Raw genomic sequence first — 24,664 nt, 5'->3', positions numbered from 1 at the left:
CGGACCTTTGGTTGGTGAAGGTCCATCCATGTTGCTAAAAATGGCATCATTTTGGGGAAGTATTAAATCTTGAAGATAAATAACCAGTTTCCATAGTCAGCACTATCTGTCTCATTTTTAATTCCTCTTCTATGAAAGAAGGCATCATCCTGCATTTGGTGTACATTCTTTGGTATATAATCATAACCAGCTTGATATTTTATGTGCAACTTTTAAAAAACATATTTATTTGTTTATTTGGTCATGGCAGGTCTTAGTTGCAGTGCTGAGATCTTTAATTGAGACGTGCAAACTCTTAGCTGTGGCGTGTGGGATCTAGTTCCCTGACCAGGGATCAAACCCAGCCCCATGCATTGGGAGCACGGAGGCAACCACTGGACCACCAGGGAAGTCCCTTTATGTGTAATTTTAAAATATATATGAATATTTCATTCTATACATTGTATCACCAATCTTATTTTCCTAATAAGTTTTCTGTGATACGTCTCCATACTGATTCATATAAATTTATTTTTATTTTTCTATAGCATAGCAAGCATATCAAAGTATGAAATTTAACTATTTCACAAATGCAGGCCATCTTGACTGGTATCAGTTTCTGACTCTTTGGAACAGTCTTATACTAAACATTCTAATACATGTATTAGATTCCCATTGGCAAATATTTTGTCTTTCCTGTGTTTCTGAAAGGAAAATTGCTAAATGATATATGTAACTTTTTAGTTTTATTAGGCATAACCAGATCACTCTTCCAAGTGGTTGTACCAATTCACATTTCCATCTGCAAACTATTAAGAGTCTCTGAGTGTTTATATTGTAGCCTTTTCTTAAAGATTATTTATTTGTTTATCTTACTTTTTTGGCTGTACTGGGTCTTCATTGCTGTGTGTGGACTTTCTCCAGCTGCAGCGAGTGCAGTCTACTCTCGGTGGTGCGCGCGTTCTCATGCAGCGGCTTCTCTTGCTGCAGAGCACAGGCGCTAAGTGCACAGGCTTCAGTGTACTTAAGCTCCACAGCACGTGGGATATTCCTGCACCAAAGATCAAACCCTGCGTTGGCAGGTGGACGCGTAACCAGTGGATCACCAGGGAAGACCTATAATGTAGACTTTTCATTCTTGCCATTCTGATCAATAAAAAATGGTGTCTGGTTGTTTTAATTGGTTTTTTCTTGTAACTGGTGACATTGAAGCTCCTATATATCTGTATACAATCTGCTATAATAATCTCTTATTTGATTGTCCATGCTATTCATAGTTCATTTTTTTCTAAGAGGTTGGCTGTTTTTCTTACTGATCTGTAGAAATTCTTCACATATTTTTCTATTTCTTTATTTGTGATAATCATTCCAAGTATTTACTTCTAAGCTCTCATTTATCTTTCAACTTTTTGTGTTTGTCAATTTTGCTCCTGATGTCATCAAACGTAATCATTTTTTTAAACTCTTTGCACCTTGCTTACCCTGAGGTAAGTCTAACGTTTGTTGATCATCTACTATGTGATGGTCAGTGAGCTATTCCTTCCACATGTTATCACTTCAAATCCTGATCACTTTATGAAATTGTCATTGCTGTTATCATTTCCACGTTACAGATGACAAGACTAAGGGTCAGTGGGACAAAGTCATTGCCCAAATCTACAGAAGCTGTCCTCTATGCATGTAAGATTTAAACCTGTATCTGCTTGGAACCAAAACACTCTCTTCTTCCGATTGCCATTTTATGGGTTTTGGGAGAAACCCCGCACATTCAGGCATTTTATTCTTCATCTCACTCCTCATACCCTAGTCCACACTCAAAAGAGTCAAGGAAGATGCAAATGCAGAGAAAACCTAGTACATTTATTTATTCACTGATCAATAGGCATTTCCTGTCGTGTGCCAAGCTACACACTGGGTGCTGGGGATACAGAGATAAAACAGGCCAGATCTTGTCCCCAAAGGAGTATTGGTCTCAAAACCACATCTTGACCGAGGTGCTTCCATTGTTTTCCAGGCTTGCAGGGTGGGGAGTAGGGGGAATCCCCAGAGCACACAGACCAGGAAGTCCTAATGTTTTTGACCTGGAAAGGTTGAATCTGTAGAAAGAAAACAAAGTGGAGCCTCAGCACAGGAATTATTTAAGTGACCCTATATCCTTCCCACCCAGATGGTCCTTCCACCACCAAGTCCTAGATCCCCTGGGATAAGTAGAGAGCATTGTGCTGGAGTAGTTGAAACAGTGCTGGCCTTTGATGTAGGAATCAAGACAAAATCCGGGCTTTTCACAGGCTCTTCTCTGCTGCCCTCTGATAAAATCAGAATATTGGGCTAGACTGACATCTATGCATCTTACTAGAGTTCCCTGTGGTTCCAGATAATTCAGCCAATCGGGGCCATAACCACAGCAACATTCTCTGAATGCAAACAGTACTTCAAGTCTTAAAAATCACTTTTACATTTAGTTAGGCCATGGATGTAATTGCGTCCATTTTACAGATAGGGAAACTGAGGTCGATGATGAAATAGTTGCTCGCAGTCACAAAGTCAGTCAGAGGCAGAGATGATATTCAAAGATAGAACTCTTGCCTCTTGTATCATGCTCCTTCGTCCTGCCTTATTCCAAGACGCTTTCCTTCCTAGGACCCAGCACGGCCTGTCATAGGTGCCTCCTGGGACTTGTCTAGAAAACTCTAAGGGGTGAAGGTCATTGAAGGGCAGAGGATCTGCTTGGGGAATGGGGAAGTACTGGAAGATGTCAAGCAACCTCTTTCACATACACAGGTACCATTAGGTTGAGAGCACATTAAGGTCCAGGGGGATGTGGAGCTTGCTAGATCTTCTCACCTTTCACCGGCAGGACACATGAATTCCCACACGGACCGCTGCAGCACTTGAAACCATTCAGGCAGTGGCTGTCGTTCTGGCAGTCGTCTACATGTTTGTGACTCTCACAGTGGCCGGTGACCACTGGACACTTCCCAGGAGTGACTTTACCTGATGAAAACAAAGTGACAATTCAGAGGCTTCACCCCGTGGGACATCACCCAAATTCCCAACTCCATCTTCACCCCATACATGGAAATTGGTTCTTCCCCAACTTCAGGATCCAATCTGAGGCTGGTGCATGTCCTAAAGAAGACTCTCTCCCGCCAACGGGACCCCGACCAGTGTCTGACATACGTGTGTCTAATGGACAGGCTGATTCATGAGCTGACTGACCTGCTGGCTGACGGGCTCACCAACTGGCCTACTGTCTACCTGAGCAAACAGAGCTGGTAGAGGGGGTGGAGAAACCCTGACTCTATCCCATCTTCCACCTCAGTTCAGACGAGCCCCCTCCACTTGCCCAAGAAGCATGTCCTCAAGCTCAGACCTCCCTGATCCCCCTTTCCAGGACTGGACTTCCTCACCTGGCTTTGACGTGTCTACAGGATCCATGCATTTGATGCCACAAACATCCTGGCAGCACTTCTGCTTCTTCGGACACTGCCAGTCACTGTGGCATTCAGGGGGTTCATATACTAAGCACATCGCAGGCTGTATGAAAGGACAGACTCCACGTTTACCTATTTCTGAAGGGTAAGAACAAAGGAGGAAGAAGAAGCTGGCACTGAGTCTTGATCACAATCCTGCAGAAGGAACCAGGGGAGGAGAGAAACCTAACCGGAGTAGCTGACCCCAGAGGAATGAAGGGAGCCATTAGGATTCCAGTTTCAAGGCCAGTGTGGGACAGTGCCAAGCTCAGCCAAACCCTCAACCGAGAGGGAGTCAATGGGAAAGAAGGTGTAGATGGTGGTGTGCCACTAGATCTTTCAAGAGGGAGACTGTGTGGAGTTTGCCAGTTTCCCTGGTATAAATATTCCCACTAGTCCTTATTTCAAGCTACCAATGTGACATCAACCACCTCACAGAAGTCTTGAAGATTTCTCAATCAGCTATTGCATGTCTGTATAAGTCAGCTCCGGGGAGTGCTGAATAGAGTTCATGGTCACGTATTCCTGGCCCAGGGCTGGCTGGGAGGGAGGCAGAAAGAGACAGTGACAGCAAGAGAGGCCACTCATTCGAGATTAAACAAAGGAGAACAGATCAACTGAGAAGCAAATAGAAAGTGCTATTTGCTTCTCAGCAAACAGAAAGAAATAGAGTGACCATTAACAACAGCAACAAAAGCACAGGAAGAGAAACAGAGAACAATTTGGAAAATTAAAACAGATAGTGACCAAAATAATGTGACAGAGGGAAAAAAAAACAGTAAAGAAGGAGCAGTGGAGAAATAAAAATAAGAAATACAGGGGCTTATTTCTGGATGCACAGAAACTCTCCTAGTTGAAGTCCTCAGAGACATGCTTGAAATTAAGGGCCATAGGCCATTGGAAAGAGGGCTTCAAGGCCTGCCCCCGGAGCTAAAAGAAGAGGTTATTCCCACGCTGAGCCGTCACTGACTTTGGTACCTGCGTATGGCCTGAGAGAGTTCAACTCACGTTTGAGAGCACCTTCCACAGCCCAGGGCATCAGGAATCCAGAGGCAAATATCACCAGGAAGACGATAAGGCTGCTGGACTTCATCTTGAGGGCAGGTGGGGCGGTGGTGACCAGTGTCAGCCTCACCCTTTATACCCGCTCCGATGGGTGTGCTCCCTCAGGAACTGCCCTGAGTTCTCTCAGCTGCTACTTCCTCAGCAGGAAATTCAGGTGAGGACAGTGACCACGCCATCCAGAGTGTTGCTGGCTCTTTCCTGCCCTTAGGCAAGAGCATGAGGACTAGGAAGGGGATTGAAGGACTTGGATGGGGTGGTGTCAGAAAGCCATTGCACATTTGCTACTTCAAAACAAAAAAAACAAAACAAAACAAAACTACCAGACCAGATTGAAGAGGGTCAGAGGGCTCCAGGAAATTCATCTTCTGAAAGGTGAAATTAATAGAGAACATCTGGCACTGATGAATACATGGAGAGGAGATTGCGCAACTGGTGAAGAGGATGTGGTTGAATAGATGATCTCTCAACTCACACACGGAGAAGGCAATGGCACCCCACTCAGTACTCTTGCCTGGAAAATCCCATGGACGGAGGAGCCTGGTGGGCTGCAGTCCATAGAGTCGCTGAGAGTCAGACACGACTGAACAACTTCACTTTCACTTTTCACTTTCATGCATTGGAGAAGGAAATGGCAAGCCACTCCAGTGTTCATGCCTGGAGAATCCCAGGGACGGGGAGCCTGATGGGCTGCCGTCTATGAGGTCGCACAGAGTCGGACATGACTGAAGCGACTTAGCAGCAGCAGCAGCAACTCATACGTGCTCAGTTGTGTTCAACTCTTGCATCCTCATGGACTGTAGCCCACCAGGCTCCTCTGTCCATGGAATTTTCCAGGCAAGATTACTGAAGTGGGTTGCCATTTCCTCCTGCAGAGGATCTTCCCGATCCCAGAATCGAACCCTCTTCTCCTGTGTCTCCTGCTTGGTAGGCAGATTCTTTACCACTGAGCCACCTGGAAAGCCCAGTGGACATAGGAAATGTAGCAAACACAAAATCAGGCCATTTTTTTCACCTCAGAGAAAATAAAAAAGCCATGTCAGAAGGGAAAAGGCATTTGGTTTACAACAGAGTTCACCTATAACATGTTTATGTAATCACGATAATGTAAACAATAGCCCGGATCAAATCACAGGGAGCATATAGTGTTGATGGGAGGGAGGGGGGTGGGAGGGTGAACCTGGGTGCCAGAGGTGTACGGAGCAAGGAGGTGGATGAAAATCTCCTTTTCAGTCATGGGAATTCAATGGACTAGATCTAAAACTAAATAGTCCAGATGCAGCATTATTTTGTCAAGGTGTAATATAATGAATATTACTTAGAAATGAAGATACAAATGCCAAGATGATGAACTAGAAATGGTTTCCTCTAGGGGGACGCTGATGGTAAGCAACCGATACTCTTCACAACATGCTTTGTAAAAGCATGTGACTTCTTAGTCTGTCTTCATGTATGAGTGAGTGATAGCCGCTCAGTCCTGTCTGACACTTTGCGACCTATAGCCTCCAGGCTCCTCCGTCCACGGGATTTTCCAGGCAAGAATGCTGGAGTGGATTGCCATTCCCTTCTCCAGGGGATCTTCCCAATGCAGGGATCAAACCTGGGTCTCCCACATTTCAGGCAGATTCTTTACCATCTGAGCCATTAGGGAAGCTCTTACCTAAATGTATAACTTCAACAAAAATAAAGAAAATTATTTTAAAAAGAAAGCCTATTTTCTCACACAGATCCCCATGTACAATCATCCAGCATTCTTCTTCTCAAGATAGGGCTCTTTTTTTTTTTTAAATATTGACTTAGCTGTGTTGGGTCTTAGTGTGGCACACAGTCCTCTCTCTGGGCATGGTGTGGGAGCTTAGTTGCCCCCGAGGTATGTGGGATCTTAGTTCTCCAACCAGGGACTGAACTCATGTCCCCTCCACTGGAAGGCAGATTCTTATCACTCCATCACCAGAGAAGTCCCACGATGTGCACTATGTGCCAAGTCGCTCGCTGGGGCCGACGCTTTGCGACCCCGTGAACTATAGCCTGCAAGGCTCCTCTGTCCATAGGGATTCTCCAGGCAAGCATACTGGAGTGGGTTGCCGTTTCCTTCTCCAAGAAGGGTTCTTTAACACGTAAGACTTTCTTTCTGAATTGGGAGTCGTTGGCGGCCTGTCTCTTCATTTTCCTAAGAGTGATTTTACAAGGAGCAGAAGTTTTAACTTTGATGACGTCGCATCCGTTAGTGTTGCTTCATTATGCTTTTGGTTTTGTACCTGAGAAATCCCTGCATAACCTAAGGTCACAGAGGTTTTTCCTTATGTTTTCTGACAGGTTCCATAGTTTTAATTTTTGTATTTATGTCTATGATCGGTTTTGAGTGAGTTCTTGCAAATGATTTGAAGTATGGCTCAAGGTTCATATTTTTGATTACGGATGTCCAGCTGTTCCGGCATCATTTGTTGAAAGGGCTATTCTTTCTCTGATGAATTCCCTTTGCACTTTTGTCAGCCGTCAATTGACTACTTGAACGTGAACTCACTTCTGCACTGTCCGTTGACCTGGGTGTGTATCCTTTTGTCAATACCACGGTGCCTTTATTACTGTAGTGCTGTGGTCTGAATGTTTGTGTTCCCTCAGAATTCCTATGTTGAAGCCCCGGCACCCAATGTGGTGATATTAGGAACAAGGGCCTTTGGGAGGTGATTAGGTCATGAGGGTGGAGCCTTCGATAATGGGGATTAGTGTCTTTATAAGAAGAGGAATGAGAGAAATGATCTTTCTCTCTCTGGCGGGATTCAGCAAGAACGTGGTGGCCATTTACAAACCAGGAAGGGGAACCTCACCAGACACAAAATCTTCCAGAGCCTTGAATTTGGACGTCACAGACTTCAGAACAGTGAGAGATAAATTTCTGTAGTTTAATTCACCCAGTTCATGTTGCTATCGCCGTCTGAGTAGATTAAGACATGTGGCTTTAGGGGACTCCCTGGCGGTCCACTTGTTAAGACCCAGCGCAGGTGGCATGTGTTCGATACGTGGTTAGGGAACTGAGATCCCACATGCTGTGGGCATGGCCAAATAGATAAAATAAAATTAAAAAGACATGTAGTTTTATAATAAGTGTTCATTTCAGCCAAAATTTTCAGCGGCCCCTTCTGTGCCCTGTCCATTGTCCCAGGGCACTCTCCACTCCATTGCATGCCAGTGGCATCTACTATAAGCCTGTGATTCTCTGCCTGAGGGGTTTCAGGGAGCAGCCCTTAGCCAATGACAGATACCAGTTGGAGGATAAATACCTCCTCTTTCTCATCCAGAGTGGGAAATTTCAAGGCAGGCTCTATGAAATCTCCCAGAGTTTTCCAACAGGACGCGCCCCCGGTACCCACAACAGTAAACTCCTCAGCCCTGCCCCCTTTATGGCTTCCTTCCACTCCCCGCCTCACAAGCCCATTCTCTGAAAAATGCTTCCTGGATCACTTCCCACGTAAATTATTTGTCCTCACATTATTGTCTTAGTGTCTGCTTCCAGGAGAACTCAACTAAAGTACATCCCAGCATACAGCTCAGCGACTGACACGTGTAGACTCCTATTGTTGTCAGAAGGAGGATGGCATCTGTGTGGTTTGGCACAGTGACACATAATATGTGTTGAATGAATGATTCCTTGAGGGAATCAGTGAAGGAAGCCAGGAAGAGCTCTCAGCCACACTCCAATCTCTCCCTCCCTAGTCCTGGGAGACACTCATCCATGTCCTGGTATCTACAGGATTATTGTCACATTTGGAAAACTTTCTCTGAAAAATTCCAATATTCTCTAAGCCGATCGCAAGGGCCCTTCACCATGAGGCTGGCTGCCTGAGATCGTGGTCTTGTGCCAACAAGTTGGTGGTGGGCGGCAGGGTAGAAACCTGCTGAATTTGACCGAAAAATAGATATTGGGAAATCTGGTAAAAACAAGGGAAGGTCACTCCAAGCATACTCCCTCTCTTTCCAGTCATTTAAGGGATGACAACTGTGGCCATCAGATCTCCTCCCATCATGAACGCGCTTCACAGTTGAATGCTTTCTGCAGGGGTTTTCCCACTCCAGCTCTTTCCACATGGAGCTTTTGAAATTTATGTAAGGTTCAATTGTCCTCGCAAACATCCCCACAATGAGCCCAGGGCCTTTGGAGGCGTCTGGGAGAAAGCAGTCCCAGGTAACTGGTTGGGAATCCTTGCCTGGGGCAAGAGTGGTGTTAATGTCAGGGAGGCCTTGCACAAGCTCTGCCAGAAATCACTAAGGAGGCAGCCCCTCCCCGTGGGTCTGGGGTACTGAGGCCAACTGGATCGAAGAAGTTTGATCTGAGTTTGGACTTCCTCTTTCCCTTCCGCGAGGTAAATGCATTGCTTTCCTACACAGGACCTCGCGATGTTTAGACACACTTCTGCACTGGCTGTTGTTGACATTTATCACTGTAGGAGGACCTTCTGCTGTGGCTTTGTACCACCAGACGCCTTCCAACCTTCCCAACTGGACAGAGCAGGGCACTGGGCACTCCCTCCTGACCCATCAAAGCTACTCTGTCTTCCAGGGCTCATAGCAAAGATGTCTGTGATGGGAGCACTGCTGTGGGTACTGGTTACAGTGAACACTGTTGCTTCATGCCCAGGCGCCTTCAATACCTTTGATTGTCTCTGTATGGCTAGGACCCCAATTAGTGTTTCATGCTAACATCTTATTCGGAGGCACATCTTTGAGCTATTGCAGTCCCTTTGTCCAGAGGAAGAACCAGAAATGCCTGGGACTTCCTCTGATTTCCTTTCAGCTCCTAGGCAATGTTTGACCTCTATGGGAGTACAAAACCCCTCTTTTGGTGTGTTTTATTAAATTAAAAAAATTTTTTTTTTTGGCTGTGCCACACAGCATGTGGAATCTTAGTTCCCCAATCAAGGATTGAACTCACACCCCCTGCTTAGGAAGGGTGGAGTCTTAACCACTGGACCTTCAGAGAAGTCCCCCAAATCCCTCTTTTCAATGCTTCAAAGATCCCTCTGGGATCAGGTTGTATCTGGGACATCCTCTGAATGGTACCACTGCTAGGCTTCTTTCCCTCATCTCCTTACCAGTTTCTCCTGGGTGCCCTTGAGCCCTTGGCACCAGAGAAATGGGTAAGGGGGAGAACCCCCTGAGATGGTGACTCCGTGGGACTCTTGTTGAAGGACTGGGAGTGGGGATGATACTGAAGGCCAGGAAGTCTGGCAGAGGGAACAAGGCAGAGAGCCCCTTTCTGTGGGTCTGGACCAAGTGGAAGATGGGTTGGGATGTTGAAATAAGCCTGGACCTCCTCTTTAGCTTTCATGAAGGGGCACATATGTGCCCACACCTGCCCTCATGGCCCTTGAGGTTATTACCCTAGCCATCCTGCTCACATTGGTGCAGCAGGTAGAGTCTCCCATCCTTGCCAGAATCTCCTTGGCATCTCCCAAGTTTCACCTTATCTGGACAAGACGGATGTGCAGGTTATAGGATGCCTCTGGATGCCCCCTGCACTCTGCAAAATCCCAGCCCGGGTCTGAGTGTTAGTAAAGAAATCAACCTCTCCCATATCTCCCCTATCTCAGGACCATATCTCCCATATCTGAGGTCCAAGCACCTCCTGAAAGAGCGAGTGATTCCCCAGGGAGCCCTCTAGCAGTGCCCGAAGCTCGTGGCATGTAGCACTGACACAGAGGCTAACTGACTGGGCCACCGACTGACTAACCCCCAGTGGAAATGGACACCTACATACAGTGAGAACTACTCTTTCTGGGCAAGACCTTCGCTTTGGAGTCTGAGATGTCTGTGGAATTCCAAGATGTGATGCAACAGAGGGTAGGGTGTGTCTTTTCTGCCTGGGCACTGCCATCGTTGGCATTATGGGGGCTGAGCCCCCTAGCATGAAAGAGTGGTTTTGAGGGGAAGAACCCAGCTTTCTCTTCCTTCCCACATGCCATGAGAATGGGACGGGTTCCCCAGGGCGATAAGGAAGTGAAAGAATCCAACCTGTGGGGGAGCAGTTGTGATGGGAGGGCGAGTTGAGAGGGTAGTAGTTGGGTTATCCCATCAAGAAAAGGTCACTGGCTCAGGAGGAAAGTTGTAGAGCTCATGATCATGTACCCCTGTTTCAGGGAAAGACAAAGACATCCAGAGACAAAGAATGCCAGACATGGGGGTGGGGTGGAGATTAAAGACAGACAGATGGAGGCATCTTGATGGAGACTTGAGAGATAGAGGCAGAGACAGGCAGACAGAGGAGAGAGTAAGGAACACACACAAAGAGTAAGAGACAAAGAAGGTAAATCAGATTAAAAGGAATCCAGACAGAGACAGAAATAGAGGCATAAAGACAAAGGCAGTGAGGAGATATAGAGAATAAGAATCAAAATAAGAGAAAGAGACAGAGATGTTTAGGCAAAGGAGATCATGTTGACCTTAAAAAAAAAACAACAACAAAAAAGCCAGATAGCCAGTTATTTCTCCAGCAAAAACATTAAGGATCAGCAAAGAATTGCAATTTGTTGTTTGCAACCATGGTGGGCCAAGTGAAAGTCCCTGCCCAGCAAGGGAAAGAGAATGCTTTTACAGAGAGGAAAGGGAAGTAAGTGGTGGTGGGGCTTCCCAAGTGGCGCTAGTGGTAAAGAACTCCCCTGCCAATGCAGGAGATGTAAGAGACACAGGTTTCATCCCTGGGCCGGGAAGATCTCCTGGAGAAGGAAACAGCAACCCACTCCAGTATTCTTGCCTGGAGAATCCCACGGACAGAGGATAGACTCACAGAGTTGGACACAATTGAACAACTTAGCATGCACTCACACAAGCAAGGAAGTCGGGAGGACTCCAGGAAACAAAAGATCTGTGGCTTTTCATTGCCTGAGTCTTTGCTAGGGAGGAAAAGTCTTCCTGCTGGAACTCTTCTATAGTCAGAGGGTGTGAGAGCGCCCCCTTCTGGCCTCCCAACTCTTAATTGCGGTTTCTGTTACAACCTCTATACTCTTCCAATATTAAGTATATCACAATTTTGGGAGAATCTGTATTCCAGGATGACGTTTGGCAACTCAGTAAAAATGGCACTACTGAGTCGAGTTGTGTAGCTGATCGCAGTTCATTCTTTATACAACCATATCTCATTTTGTTATACTTTGTTTTATTGTGCTTCACAGATGTTGCAATTTTAACAGACTGAAGTTTGTGGCAATCCTGTGTGGTGCAAGCTGTGGGTGCCATTTTTCCAACAGCATATGCTTTCTGTCTCTGTGTCATGTTTTGGTAATTCTTGCAATATCTGAAACTTTTTCACTGTGATCACATTTGTTATTAGGAACTTATGGTCTGTGACTTTTGATGCTATCATTACAATTCACTGAAGGTTCAGATGATGATCACAATTTTTTAGCAATAAAGTATTTTCAAATTAAGGTATGTACACTTTTTAGACCTAACTCTCTTGCCCACAGTAGACTACGATACAGTGTAGACATATATATTCAGTAAATGCATACAGTACACACATGTACATTGTAGTACAAACATAACTTTGAGATGCGCTCACTTCAGTTCAGTTCAGTCACTGAGTTGTGTCCGACTCTTTGCGACCCTATGGACTGTAGCACGCCAGGCTTCCCTGTCCATCACCAACTCCCAGAGTTTGCTCAAACTCATACCCATTGAGTCAGTGATGCCATCCAACCATCTCATCCTCTGTCGTCCCCTTCTCCTCCTGCCCCCAGTCTTAGGAACATAAGATTGGTGATACAATGTATAGAATGAAATATTCATATATATTTTAAAATTACACATAAACAGACTTCCCTGGTGGTCCAGTGGTTGCCACCATGCTCCCAATGCATGGGGCTGGGTTTGATCCCTGGTCAGGGAACTAGATCCCACACGCCACACCCCAGCATCAGGGTCTTTTGCAGTGAGTCAGCTCTTCACATCAGGTGGCCAAAGTATTGGAGTTTCAGCTTCAACATCAGACCTTCCAACGAACACCCAGGGCTGATCTCCTTTAGGATGGACTGGTTGGATGTCCTTGCAGTCCATGGGACTCTCAAGAGTCTTCTGCAACACCACACTTCAAAAGCATCAATTTTTCGGTGCTCAGCTTTGTTTACGGTCCAACGCTCACATCCATACATGACCACTGGGAAAACCATAGCCTTGACTAGACGGACCTTTGGTTGGCAAAGGTCCATCCATGTTGCTAAAAATGGCATTATTTTGTTGAAGTATTGCGGGGAGCGAGCTCCGCCCCTGGCAAAGGTCATGAGGAAGGAGGCTTGGCATACGCAAATGCTGTAAAAAAAAAAAAAAAAGGGTGAGAGAGAGTTTAAAACCTTGAAGAGTAGTGAGTTCCCCATTGCTGGAAGTATTCAAGCAAAGATTAGATGGTTGCTTGTCATCTAAAAAGCTGTAGACCAGATTTAGGTTACAAAACGATAACTGGAGAAGCCTATAAACATGTTGTGCAACACCTCTTTACTTGCTTCTCATATTTAGGTCTGCCAAAAGTTTTAAAAACTGATAATGTCCCTTTGAAGCTGCGGAGAGATTGTTTACTAACTTTAAATGATTTCCAAAAATTATTAGGGGACATTAATTGGATACACCCACATTTAAAACTGACTGCTGCAGATTTAAAGCCTTTTTTTGATTGCTTAAAAAAGCGACCCTAATTCCAGTTCTAAGACAAAGTTGACTAATAAGACAGACGGCTCTTGTTAAAGTAGATGAGACTTTAAATGATCAGTTAATTAGGATTAATATTACCAAAAGATGAGATTAAATTATTCTTGCCATAAAACACACCTACAGGGTGATTGTGACAAAAAGGCCTATTGGTTCCATCTACCAGTGACCCCAAGAAAAATAGTTTTATCTTATCCCAGCTCAGTGGCACAATTAATTATATAAGGAGGAAAAAAGAAGTGTGGAACTTTTTAGAAAAGAAGTGGCAAATATAAAAATTCCATTCAATAGGATCAACTACAAGTCTTTTACAAAATAGTGATGATTGGCAAGTTGCCCTGATAGATTTCAGGGGTCAAATTTTGTTTCATTTGCCCTCAAGCCCCCACAGTAGTTAAAAGTTCAAAAATGTTAGATTGGCAGTTTGAGGATACCTGTGGAACTTTCCAAGCCTATGTAGTTCCTACGCTCCCCTTTACCCTATGGGGGAGGCACGTGCTGTCTCAAATAGGAGATACTCAGAGAAGGGTTTTCTCAATTTCTTAGTTATCAACAGGTGGTACAATTAACAATACTTTGTATATTGTTATAAATACATAATATATTTGCCTAATTACAGTTTGCCTAATTAGGTATGGGTATAAATAAAACATAATAAAGGTATACCTAATTCTATTTATAGATCTATACTTACTTAATTTGTATATAAATCAATATATATATTATATATATACTGTATAATTAAATATATATTGCAGTAATATAATGTGTGTGTGGCTGATATTAATTGGTATGGATTGATGTGCTGTGATGATATATGTTCTATATACTGTATATTATATATGTGTGACATGTATTATTACAGTACATTGGTTTGTGTTGGTTGGTATTAGCTGTGTACGTGTTGTATTGCTGTAATATATATGAATTAATATATTAATTATAAGATTAATTCAAGTATATTGATTTATATATATTGTATGTCAATAAGTTTATACTTTTTGCCATGTATAAATACATTTTGCATTTAGGTATATCTGTATACCAAAATGAGATAAGGAGGTTATACATTTATTATTTAAATTTATACAGAGACCTAAACTAAACATTAGACCTAAATTAACATATCTCTAAATTTATGTTGTTAAAATGTAAATTTAAAAAATTTTAAAAATTAAATTGACAACTGCTTGACAATTCCTTTGCCATAAAACCCCCATAGGTGTAATTGGGGTAACTAGACAAAAACTTGGTTTTATAGCAAAACGGCCCCCTAGAGTGGGTCCATCTTCCCGCTCAAACTAAAAAAGTAGTGGCTTCTTATCCAAGATTGACAGCTACTTTGATATTAAATGAAAAAAGCGGAACATTAAATTATTTGGTAAAGAGCCATCAGAAATTGTAATTCCATATAATAAGGAACAACTCGATGCTTTTCTAATGTTTGATGAGGATTGGCAGATTGCTATAGGACACTATTTTGGTCAAATTTTTGCATCATTTACCTTCACATGTTTTGCTGAATTTTATATCCAGACACCCAGTTATTTCTCCCGTGAGATGTAAACAATCTCCTGTTTCAAATGTTCAAATAGTTTTTACTGATGGGTCAACAAATGGTAAAGCCTCCATAGTTACTAAAAATCACCAAAAAGTTTTAAAAACACAAAAAACTTCAGCTCAAAGAGCTGAAATAACAACAGTCATAAAGGCTTTTGCTATGTTTGCAGTTGAGGAATTTAACCTTTATTCTGATTCTCAGTATATTGTCAGGTTGTTTCCACACATTGAAACTGCGGTTTTTGTCTGAAAATAAAACTACCATATTTCATTTGTTAACTAAATTACAGCAACAAATTTGGAAAAGAAATAAAGTATTTTTCATTGGACACATTTGGGCTCATTCCGGATTGCCTGGCCCTTTAAATGCCTTTAATGATTTGGCTGACTTGTTAACCAGAAATACAGTGGCTACTGTGATTGAGGAGGCCAGAGCCTCTCACTCACTTCATCATCAATATGCTACTGCTTTAAGATATCAATTCCAAATTCCCAGAGAGACTGCTTGAGAGATTGTGCGCTCTTGCTTATATTGCCCCACTGTTTATAATAGTCTACCTATGGGAGTTAATCCTCGCGGTCTCAAACCTAACGTACTCTGGCAAATGGATCTAACTCATGTTTCTTCATTTGGAAAACTGTCCTTTGTTCTTTAACTGTAGACACCTTTTCTCATGTTATTATTGCAACTGCTCGTACAGGGGAAGCAATTAAAGATGTAATACAACATCTCTTTACTTGTTTTTCATATTTGAGCCTGCCAAAAGCTCTGAAAACTGACAATGCTCCTGCTTACACTTCTAAGTCTTTTCAGGAATTTTGTATATAATTTCAAATTAAACATAATACTGTCATCCCTTATAATCTCCCCAGGGACAGGCCATTGTTGAAAGAGCGCATCAAACATTAAAAATCCAAATTCAAAAACTAAAAGAAGGGGAGTTTAAGTATAGCTGTCTCCATCAAATCTTGCAACATGCTCTTCTCATAATAAATATTTGCTCTTTTTGTAATAAATATTCTAAATACTGATCTGGCTGGAACTACTGCAATGCTTCGTCATTGGTGCCTGAAGCAATTAAATGCAAAACCATTAGTTAAATGGAAGGACCTCCTCTCAGGACAATGGAAGGATCCTGACCCATTATTAACTAGCGGTCGAGGATGTGCTTGTATTTTTCCACAGGATGCAGATTTTCCAATTTACATCCGGGACAGGCTGATTCGACATGCTGCAGTCCCCCAGACATCCAGTTCCCCCATTGCTTCAATCACAAAAGAGGAGCCCCCAGAAGGGGAGGCAAGATAAACATCGAGATCCCGGCGAGACTGACGGGGCTGCTGCAGTGCAAACTCCAACCGGAAAATAATTCTACTTATTCTGTTTTGGCTCGTCTACCCTCTCCTTATGTTTTTCTCTTTACCAACGATTCTGGAAAACTTAATGTACATGTGACTTTCACTGGTGGACCCAATGTAGTGACTTGTGAACAATGCATGCTCTCATCTTGTTTAAACCCTCAGTATAATGTTTGCTCCTTTGTAGTGTTACAACGTCCACCTTATCTTATGATGTAACCATTTATTGATATAACTATAGTCTTGCTGTATTACAACAACTACAAGATTTAATGTGATCGTGATGGTTTGTGGGCTTACTTATTTTAGGAATATCAGCTTTGATAGCAGCAGTTACTTCTGTTACTGCGGCAGCAACATCATTGACTCAACAGGTGCATACTGCCCAATATGTCGATACCATGTCTAAAAATGTTTCTTTAACTCTAGCAACACAGGAAGCTATAGATAGGAAATTAGAGATGAGAGTAGACGCCTTAAAAGAGGCAATAATACATATTGGGACTGAGTTACAGGCTTTAAAAGTGAAAATGGCTCTGTCATGCTACGCTGATTACCCGTGGATATGCGTGACATCTTTAAAGGTAAATGAGACAGATTATGAATGGGAAAAAATCAAAAATCATATCTCAGGTGTTTGGAACAGCTCTGACATTGGCCTGAACTTAGGGAAATTTCATAATCAAATACAGACCCTGGAACACTCTCGACTGGATTTTACTGCCGCTGGAGCAGCTAATGACTTTTTTCACACTTTCTCTAACTTCATTTCAGGAAAAAACATTCTGTCTAATATCCTTGGATACGTCACTACTGGTGCTTTAATTTTGCTTCTCATAATCATTCTTCCTTGTATTGTCAGGATTCTTCGGCAGAACATTCAGAAGCTCGCGACTGAGCTGCATATGGCTGTTTTAAGAAATAAAAAGGGGGAGATGCGGGGAGCGAGCTCCGCCCCTGGCAAAGGTCATGAGGAAGGAGGCTCAGCTTACACAAAGGCGGGATCAAGCCTCAGGAGCCTCCCTGGAAATTCTTGAGCAATCTACCCCCAAAACCAGAGTCTGCCTACTTTCTGCTTTGTGCTTTCACCTACACCTCTGACTTTACGGGGGGCTGTCCCCCACTACCTCTCTGAAAAAGAGTTAGCTTACAGCTCCAGTTAATAATTCCTGGGTGTGACAGTGTTTCAACCTACAAACTCCTTTGGAAATCCTCTAGCCTGCCTGAATAGGTTTTTCCGGCCACATGTGATTGCTCAGAGCCTCCAAACTGTGAGAGGCATGAGATGTTCTAAACTGTCTAAATACAGATTCCTTTGAGCAGTTAAAAGATTGATTAGAAATTGTATTGGTGAAGGGATTTTCACTTGTTGGGCCAATGTTTGCTGCTAAGTCTCCATATCCCTTACCTGCTGTGTCCCTGGCAGTGTATTGATTAATATAATTGGTGTAAGTAGTAGCTTTAATGTTTGTAACCTGGGACCCTTGAGTTAATTCTTTTTCTTGTTATAGCCCACCACACCTTTGCCCTGTAGGAATGCAACTTTATTTAATGCTTTTGGAGGGTGGCGCTTGACTTATCACCTTTAGAGAAAAATAAGCTTTCTAAAGAAAGGATCTTAAAATGTTAACAGGCCTCTGGGCCAGAAGATGATGCAAATCACCTAAGCTTTTGCATATGATAAGTTTGCAGGAAGAAAGCCTGGCTTGCTGCATGACTCTACCCCTTCCCCCTTTATCCTCTATGCATAACTTAAGGTATAAAAACTACTTTGGAAAATAAAGTGCGGGCCTTGTTCACCGAAACTTGGTCTCACCAAGTTGTTCTTTCTCTCACCTTCTGGCTGAATTATTCAGCCTCTTTTCTCCACTGAATTTCCTCACTGAGCTATCCTTATTTCAGCCTCTTTTCTCCACTGAATTTCCTCACTGAGCTATCCTTATTTCAGCCGCTTTTCTCCACTAAATTTCCCCACTGAGCTATCCTCATTCTATTACTCTTTATATCCTTAATTAACATTTAATTAAGCAATTGTTTCCTGATCTTCGCCTACGCCGTCTCTCCTTCGAATACCCTGGATCAGCCGGGGCTGGTCCCCAGCCAAGTATTAAATCTTGAAGATAAATAACCAGTTTCCAGACAGTCAGCACTATCTGTCTCATTTTTAATTCCTCTTCTACGAAAGAAGGCATCCTCCTGCTTTTGGTGTATATTCTTTGGTATATAATCATAACCAGCTTGATATTTTATGTGCAACTTTAAAAAACATATTTATTTGTTTATTTGGTTTTGGCAGGTCTTAGTTGCAGTGCTGAGATCTTTAATTGAGACGTGCAAACTCTTAGCTGTGGCATGTGGGATCTAGTTCCCTGACCAGGGATCAAACCCAGTCCCATGCATTGGGAGCACGGAGGCAACCACTGGACCACCAGGGAAGTCCCTTTATGTGTAATTTTAAAATATATATGAATATTTCATTCTATACATTGTATCACCAATCTTATTTTCCTAATAAGTTTTCTGTGATACGTCTTCATATTGATTCATATAAATTTATTTTTATTTTTCTATAGCATAGCAAGCATATCAAAGTATGAAATTTAACTATTTCACAAATGCAGGCCATCTTGACTGGTATCAGTTTCTGACTCTTTGGAACAGTCTTATACTAAACATCCTAATACATGTATTAGATTCCCATTGGCAAATATTTTGTCTTTCCTGTGTTTCTGAAAGGAAAATTGCTAAATGATATATGTAACTTTTTAGTTTTATTAGGCATAACCAGATCACTCTTCCAAGTGGTTGTACCAATTCACATTTCCATCTGCAAACTATTAAGAGTCTCTGAGTGTTTATATTGTAGCCTTTTCTTAAAGATTATTTATTTGTTTATCTTACTTTTTTGGCTGTACTGGGTCTTCATTGCTGTGTGTGGACTTTCTCCAGCTGCAGCGAGTGCAGTCTACTCTCGGTGGTGCGCGCGTTCTCATGCAGTGGCTTCTCTTGCTGCAGAGCACAGGCTCTAAGTACACAGGCTTCAGTGTACTTAAGCTCCACAGCACGTGGGATATTCCTGCACCAAAGATCAAACCCTGCGTTGGCAGGTGGACGCGTAACCAGTGGATCACCGGGGAAGACCTATAATGTAGACTTTTCATTCTTGCCATTCTGATCAATAAAAAATGGTGTCTGGTTGTTTTAATTGGTTTTTTCTTGTAACTGGTGACATTGAAGCTCCTATATATCTATATACAATCTGCTATAATAACCTCTTATTTGATTGTCCATCCTATTCATGGTTCATTTTTTTCTAAGAGGTTGGCTGTTTTTCTTACTGATCTGTAGAAATTCTTCACATATTTTTCTATTTGTTTGTTTGTGATAATCATTCCAGGTATTTACTTCTAAGCTCTCATTTATCTTTCAACTTTTTGTGTTTGTTAATTTTGCTCCTGATGTCATCAAACGTAATCATTTTTTTAAACTCTTTGCACCTTGTTTGCCCTGAAGTAAGTCTAACGTTTGCTGATCATCTACTATGTGATGGTCAGTGAGCTATTCCTTTCACATGTTATCACCTCTAATCCTAATCACTTTACGAAATTGTCATTGCTGTTATCGTTTCCACGTTACAGATGACAAGACTAAAGGTCAGTGGGACAAAGTCATTGCCCAAATCTACAGAACCTGTCCTCTATGAATGTAAGATTTAAACCTGTATCTGCTTGGAACCAAAACACTCTCTTCTTCCGATTGCTATTTTATGGGTTTTTGGAGAAACCCCGCACATTCAGACATTTTATTCTTCATCTCACTCCTCATACCCTAGTCCACACTCAAAAGAGTCAAGGAAGATGCAAATGCAGAGAAAACCTAGTACATTTATTTATTCACTGATCAATAGGCATTTCCTGTCGTGTGCCAAGCTACACACTGGGTGCTGGGGATACAGAGATAAAACAGGCCAGATCTTGTCCCCGAAGGAGTATTGGTCTCAAAACCACATCTTGACCGAGGTGCTTCCATTGTTTTCCAGGCTTGCAGGGTGGGGAGTAAGGGGAATCCCCAGAGCACACAGACCAGGAAGTCCTAATGTATTTGACCTGGAAAGGTTGAATCTGTAGAAAGAAAACAAAGTGGAGCCTCAGCACAGGAATTATTTAAGTGACCCTATATCCTTCCCACCCAGATGGTCCTTCCACCACCAAGTCCTAGATCCCCTGGGATAAGTAGAGAGCATTGTGCTGGAGTAGTTGAAACAGTGCTGGCCTTTGATGTAGGAATCAAGACAAAATCCGGGCTTTTCACAGGCTCTTCTCTGCTGCCCTCTGATAAAATCAGAATATTGGGCTAGACTGACATCTATGCATCTTACTAGAGTTCCCTGTGGTTCCAGATAATTCAGCCAATCGGGGCCATAACCACAGCAACATTTTCTGAATGCAAACAGTACTTCAAGTCTTAAAAATCACTTTTACATTTAGTATCGCCATGGATATAATTGCGTCCATTTTACAGATGGGGAAACTGAGGTCAAGGATGAAATACTTGCTCGTAGTAGCACAACCAGTCAGAGGCAGAGATGATATTCAAAGATAGAACTTTTGCCTCTTGTATCATGCTCCTTCGTCCTGCCTTATTCCAAGACGCTTTCCTTCCTAGGACCCAGCACGGCCTGTCATAGGTGCCTCCTGGGACTTGTCTAGAAAACTCTAAGGGGTGAAGGTCATTGAAGGGCAGAGGATCTGCTTGGGGAATGGGGAAGTACTGGAAGATGTCAAGCAACCTCTTTCACATACACAGGTACCATTAGGTTGAGAGCATATTAAGGTCCAGGGGGATGTGGAGCTTGCTAGATCTTCTCACCTTTCACCGGCAGGACACATGAATTCCCACACGGACCGCTGCAGCACTTGAAACCATTCAGGCAGTGGCTGTCATTCTGGCAGTCGTCTACAGGGTTTCGCCTCTCACAGCGGCCGGTGACCACTGGACACTTCCCAGGAGTGACTTTACCTGATGAAAACAAAGTGACAATTCAGAGGCTTCACCCCGTGGGACATCACCCAAATTCCCAACTCCATCTTCACCCCATACATGGAAATTGGTTCTTCCCCAACTTCAGGATCCAATCTGAGGCTGGTGCATGTCCTAAAGAAGACTCTCTCCCGCCAACAGGACCCTGACCAGTGTCTGACATACGTGTGTCTAATGGACAGGCTGATTCATGAGCTGACTGACCTGCTGACTGACGGGCTCACCAACTGGCCTACTGTCTACCTGAGCAAACAGAGCTGGTAGAGGGGGTGGAGAAACCCTGACTCTATCCCATCCTCCACCTCAGTTCAGACGAGCCCCCTCCACTTGCCCAAGAAGCGTGTCCTCAAGCTCAGTCCTCCCTGATCCCCCTTTCCAGGACTGGACTTCCTCACCTGGCTTTGACGTGTCTACAGGATCCGTGCATTTGATGCCACAAAGACCCTGGCAGCATTTCTTCCTCTTCGGACACTCCCAGTCACTCTGGCATTCAGGAGGTTCATATGCAAAGCACAGCACAGGGCGTACAAAAGGACAGACGCCAGGTTTACCTTTTCCTGAAGGGTAAGAACAAAGGGGGAAGAAGAAGCTGGCGCTGAGTCATGATCACAATCCTGCAGAAGGAACCAGGGGAGGAGAGAAACCTAACCGGAGTAGCTGACCCCAGAGGAATGAAGGGAGCCATTAGGATTCCAGTTTCAAGGCAGGTGTGGGACAGTGCCAAGCTCAGCCAAACCCTCAACCGAGAGGGAGTCAATGGGAAAGAAGGTGTAGATGGTGGTGTGCCACTAGATCTTTCAAGAGGGAGACTGTGTGGGGTTTGCCAGTTTCCCTGGTATAAATATTCTGACTAGTCCTTATTTCAAGCTACCAATGTGACATCAGCCACCTCACAGAAGTCTTGAAGATTTCTCAATCAGCTATTGCATGTCTGTATAAGTCAGCTCCGGGGAGTGCTGAACAGAGTTCATGGTCACGTATTCCTGGCCCAGGGCTGGCTGGGAGGGAGGCAGAAAGAGACAGTGACAGCAAGAGAGGCCACTCATTCGAGATTAAACAAAGGAGAACAGATCAACTGAGAAGCAAATAGAAAATGCTATTTGCGTCTCAGCAAACAGAAAGAAATAGAGTGACCATTAACAACAGCAACAAAAACACATGAAGAGAAACAGAGAACAATTTGGAAAATTAAAACAGATAGTGACCAAAATAATGTGACCCAGGAAAAAAAAACAGTAAAGAAGGAGCAGTGGAGAAATAAAAATAAGAAATACAGGGGCTTATTTCTGGATGTACAGAAACTCTCTTAGTTGAAGTCCTCAGAGACATGCTTGAAATTAAGGGCCATAGGCCATTGGAAAGAGGGCTTCAAGGCCAGCCCCCGGGGCTAAAAAGAAGAGGTTATTCCCATGCTGAGCCATCACTGACTTTGGTACCTGCGTATGGCCCGAGAGAGTTCAACTCACCTTTGGGAGCACCTTCCACAGCCCAGGGCATCAGGAATCCAAAGGCAAATATCACCAGGAAGACGATAAGGCTGCTGGACTTCATCTTGAGGGCAGGTGGGGCGGTGGTGACCAGTGTCAGCCTCACCCTTTATACCCACTCCGATGGGTGTGCTCCCTTAGGAACTGCCCTGAGTTCTCTCAGCTGCTACTTCCTCAGCAGGAAATTCAGGTGAGGACAGTGACCACGCCATCCAGAGTGTTGCTGGCTCTTTCCTGCCCTTAGGCAAGAGCGTGAGGACTAGGAAGGGGATTGAAGGACTTGGAGGGGGTGGTGTCAGAAAGCCACTGGGAACATGTTAGGAGACCCTGAATACCCTCCTTTGGGGAGGAGGCGGGAGGGGCAAAGAGGGCCAAACAGGACATTACAAAGGAGCTTGTTAGAAATCCGGAACCATGGCCTCTCAAAGTGCCATGACTTTCCCACATCCGGGACACTGGAGGCTTGCCACATTTGTTACCACATTACCCAGGGTCATTCCCTTCCCTAAAGGGCAGGTGACATTTTCTCTCGTTCTCTCCTGACTTATTACCATGTGATACTTGCAGGGCCAGTCACCCAGAGAATCTTTGCTGAATGACAGGTGGACAGGGGACAGCAAGGAAAACCTCTCTGGGCTTCAGCTTTCCCAGTTGTGAAGTGGGGATAATAGTAACGGACTAGACCACAGAGGGGGAACTTGAGTTGAAAAGAGTGGAAGGAAGTTGAAGGATGAACACACTACCTGTTAGCAGAATGGAAGTGAGACTGATGCAAAGTCAGTCACGGTGGAGCTCTGTTTCCTGAGATAAACCAATGGGGCTCTTCTTAGCAGTCAGTTGAAGAGCCAGTTGAAACAGGTGTGTCATTTCATAGGCTCAAAAAATCCTCTCACACCCCAGAGTCATCCTCACTGCTCTTGCATGATCATAATGGACATTTATTGTACACTGGCTACATGATGAGAAATTTAAACAATTTTAAATAGCAAAATGGCCGGGAGAAATATCAATAACACCAGATATGCAGATGACACCACCCTTATGGCAGATAGAGAAAAGAAACTAAAAAGCCTCTTGATGAAAGTAAAGGTGGAGAGTGGAAAAGTTGGCTTAAAGCTCAACATTCAGGACACGAAGATCATGGCATCCGGTCCTATCACTTCATGGGAAATAGATGGGAAAACAGTGGAAACAGTGTCAGACTTTATTTTTGGGGGCCCCCAAATCACTGCAGATGGTGACTGCAGCCATGAAATTAAAAGACACTTACTCCTTGGAAGGAAAGTTATGACCAACCTAGGTAGCATATTCAAAAGCAGAGACATTACTTTGCCAGCAAGGTCCGTCTAGTCAAGGCTATGGTTTTTCCAGTGGTCATGTATGGATGTGAGAGTTGGACTGTGAAGAAAGCTGAGTGCCAAAGAATTGATGCTTTTGAACTGTGGTGTTGGAGAAGACTCTTGAGAGTCCCTTGGACTGCAAGGAGATCCAACCAGTCCATTCTGAAGGAGATCAGCCCTGGGATTTCTTTGGAGGGAATGATGCTGAAGCTGAAACTCCAGTACTTTGGCCACCTCATGAGAAGAGTTGACTCATTGGAAAAGACTCTGATGCTGGGAGGGATTGGGGGCAGGAGGAGAAGGGGATGACAGAGGATGAGATGGCTGGATGGCATCACCGACTCGATGGACGTGAGTCTGAGTGAACTCCGGGAGTTGGTGATGGACAGGGAGGCCTGGAGTGCTGCGATTCATGGGGTCGCAAAGAGTCGGACACGACTGAGCGACTGAACTGAACTGAACTGAACTGATATAGCAAAGAAAGCCTCTTAAGGTGAAACCAAGAAAAAAAAAATGCATGAAATACAGAAAGTAGAATGTAGGAGAGGAAAAGAAGAGAGTCCTCATGATGATGGTGACAGAAGATCCCAGAGTGAGAGCTGAGTGCCAGAAATACAGATAGGACAAACTAGAGGTTATGTGGGGAGAAGGAAGCTGGGAGGGACAATAC

At 43.7% G+C, this 24,664-nt stretch overlaps 1 protein-coding gene across 3 annotated transcripts; it reads right to left on the bottom strand.

The window, feature by feature from the left end:
* Positions 1-1,818: 1,818 nt before the first annotated feature.
* LOC133259775 (antileukoproteinase-like) lies at positions 1,819-22,761 on the bottom strand. Of its 3 annotated transcripts, none has more exons than XM_061437702.1 (4): positions 22,634-22,759; positions 3,390-3,551; positions 2,824-2,973; positions 1,819-2,075 (listed from the first exon to the last, which is right to left on the bottom strand). In XM_061437702.1, exons 1-4 carry the CDS (start codon positions 22,716-22,718, stop codon positions 2,047-2,049), a joined length of 426 nt encoding a protein of 141 aa, XP_061293686.1. In that variant the 5' UTR covers positions 22,719-22,759; the 3' UTR covers positions 1,819-2,046. The 3 variants fall into 3 exon arrangements, with proteins under 3 accessions (XP_061293686.1, XP_061293684.1, XP_061293685.1); XM_061437700.1 differs by lacking the exon at positions 22,634-22,759 and adding an exon at positions 4,461-4,638; XM_061437701.1 differs by lacking the exons at positions 1,819-2,075; positions 2,824-2,973; positions 3,390-3,551 and adding exons at positions 19,992-20,248; positions 20,997-21,146; positions 21,563-21,724 and having other exon boundaries at positions 22,634-22,761.
* Positions 22,762-24,664: the final 1,903 nt, after the last annotated feature.

The sequence above is a fragment of the Bos javanicus genome, chromosome 13, assembly GCF_032452875.1.
Source record: "Bos javanicus breed banteng chromosome 13, ARS-OSU_banteng_1.0, whole genome shotgun sequence".
Lineage (NCBI taxonomy): Eukaryota > Metazoa > Chordata > Mammalia > Artiodactyla > Bovidae > Bos > Bos javanicus.
The sequence above is the reverse complement of the archived record's forward strand: the minus strand, read 5'-3'. Positions and strand labels throughout refer to the sequence as shown.

Bases quoted from the DNA above. Each gene is read 5' to 3' on its own strand.
- LOC133259775 (XM_061437701.1), bottom strand. From the start codon at position 22,718: ATGAAGTCCAGCAGCCTTATCGTCTTCCTGGTGATATTTGCCTTTGGA. The intron at 21,725-22,633 runs GTGAGTTGAACT...CTTACCCTTCAG, and splicing joins TGTGGAAGGTGCTCCCAAAG to GAAAAGGTAAACCTGGCGTC. The intron at 20,249-20,996 runs GTGAGAAGATCT...TTCTTTCTACAG, and splicing joins ATGTGTCCTGCCGGTGAAAG to ATTCAACCTTTCCAGGTCAA.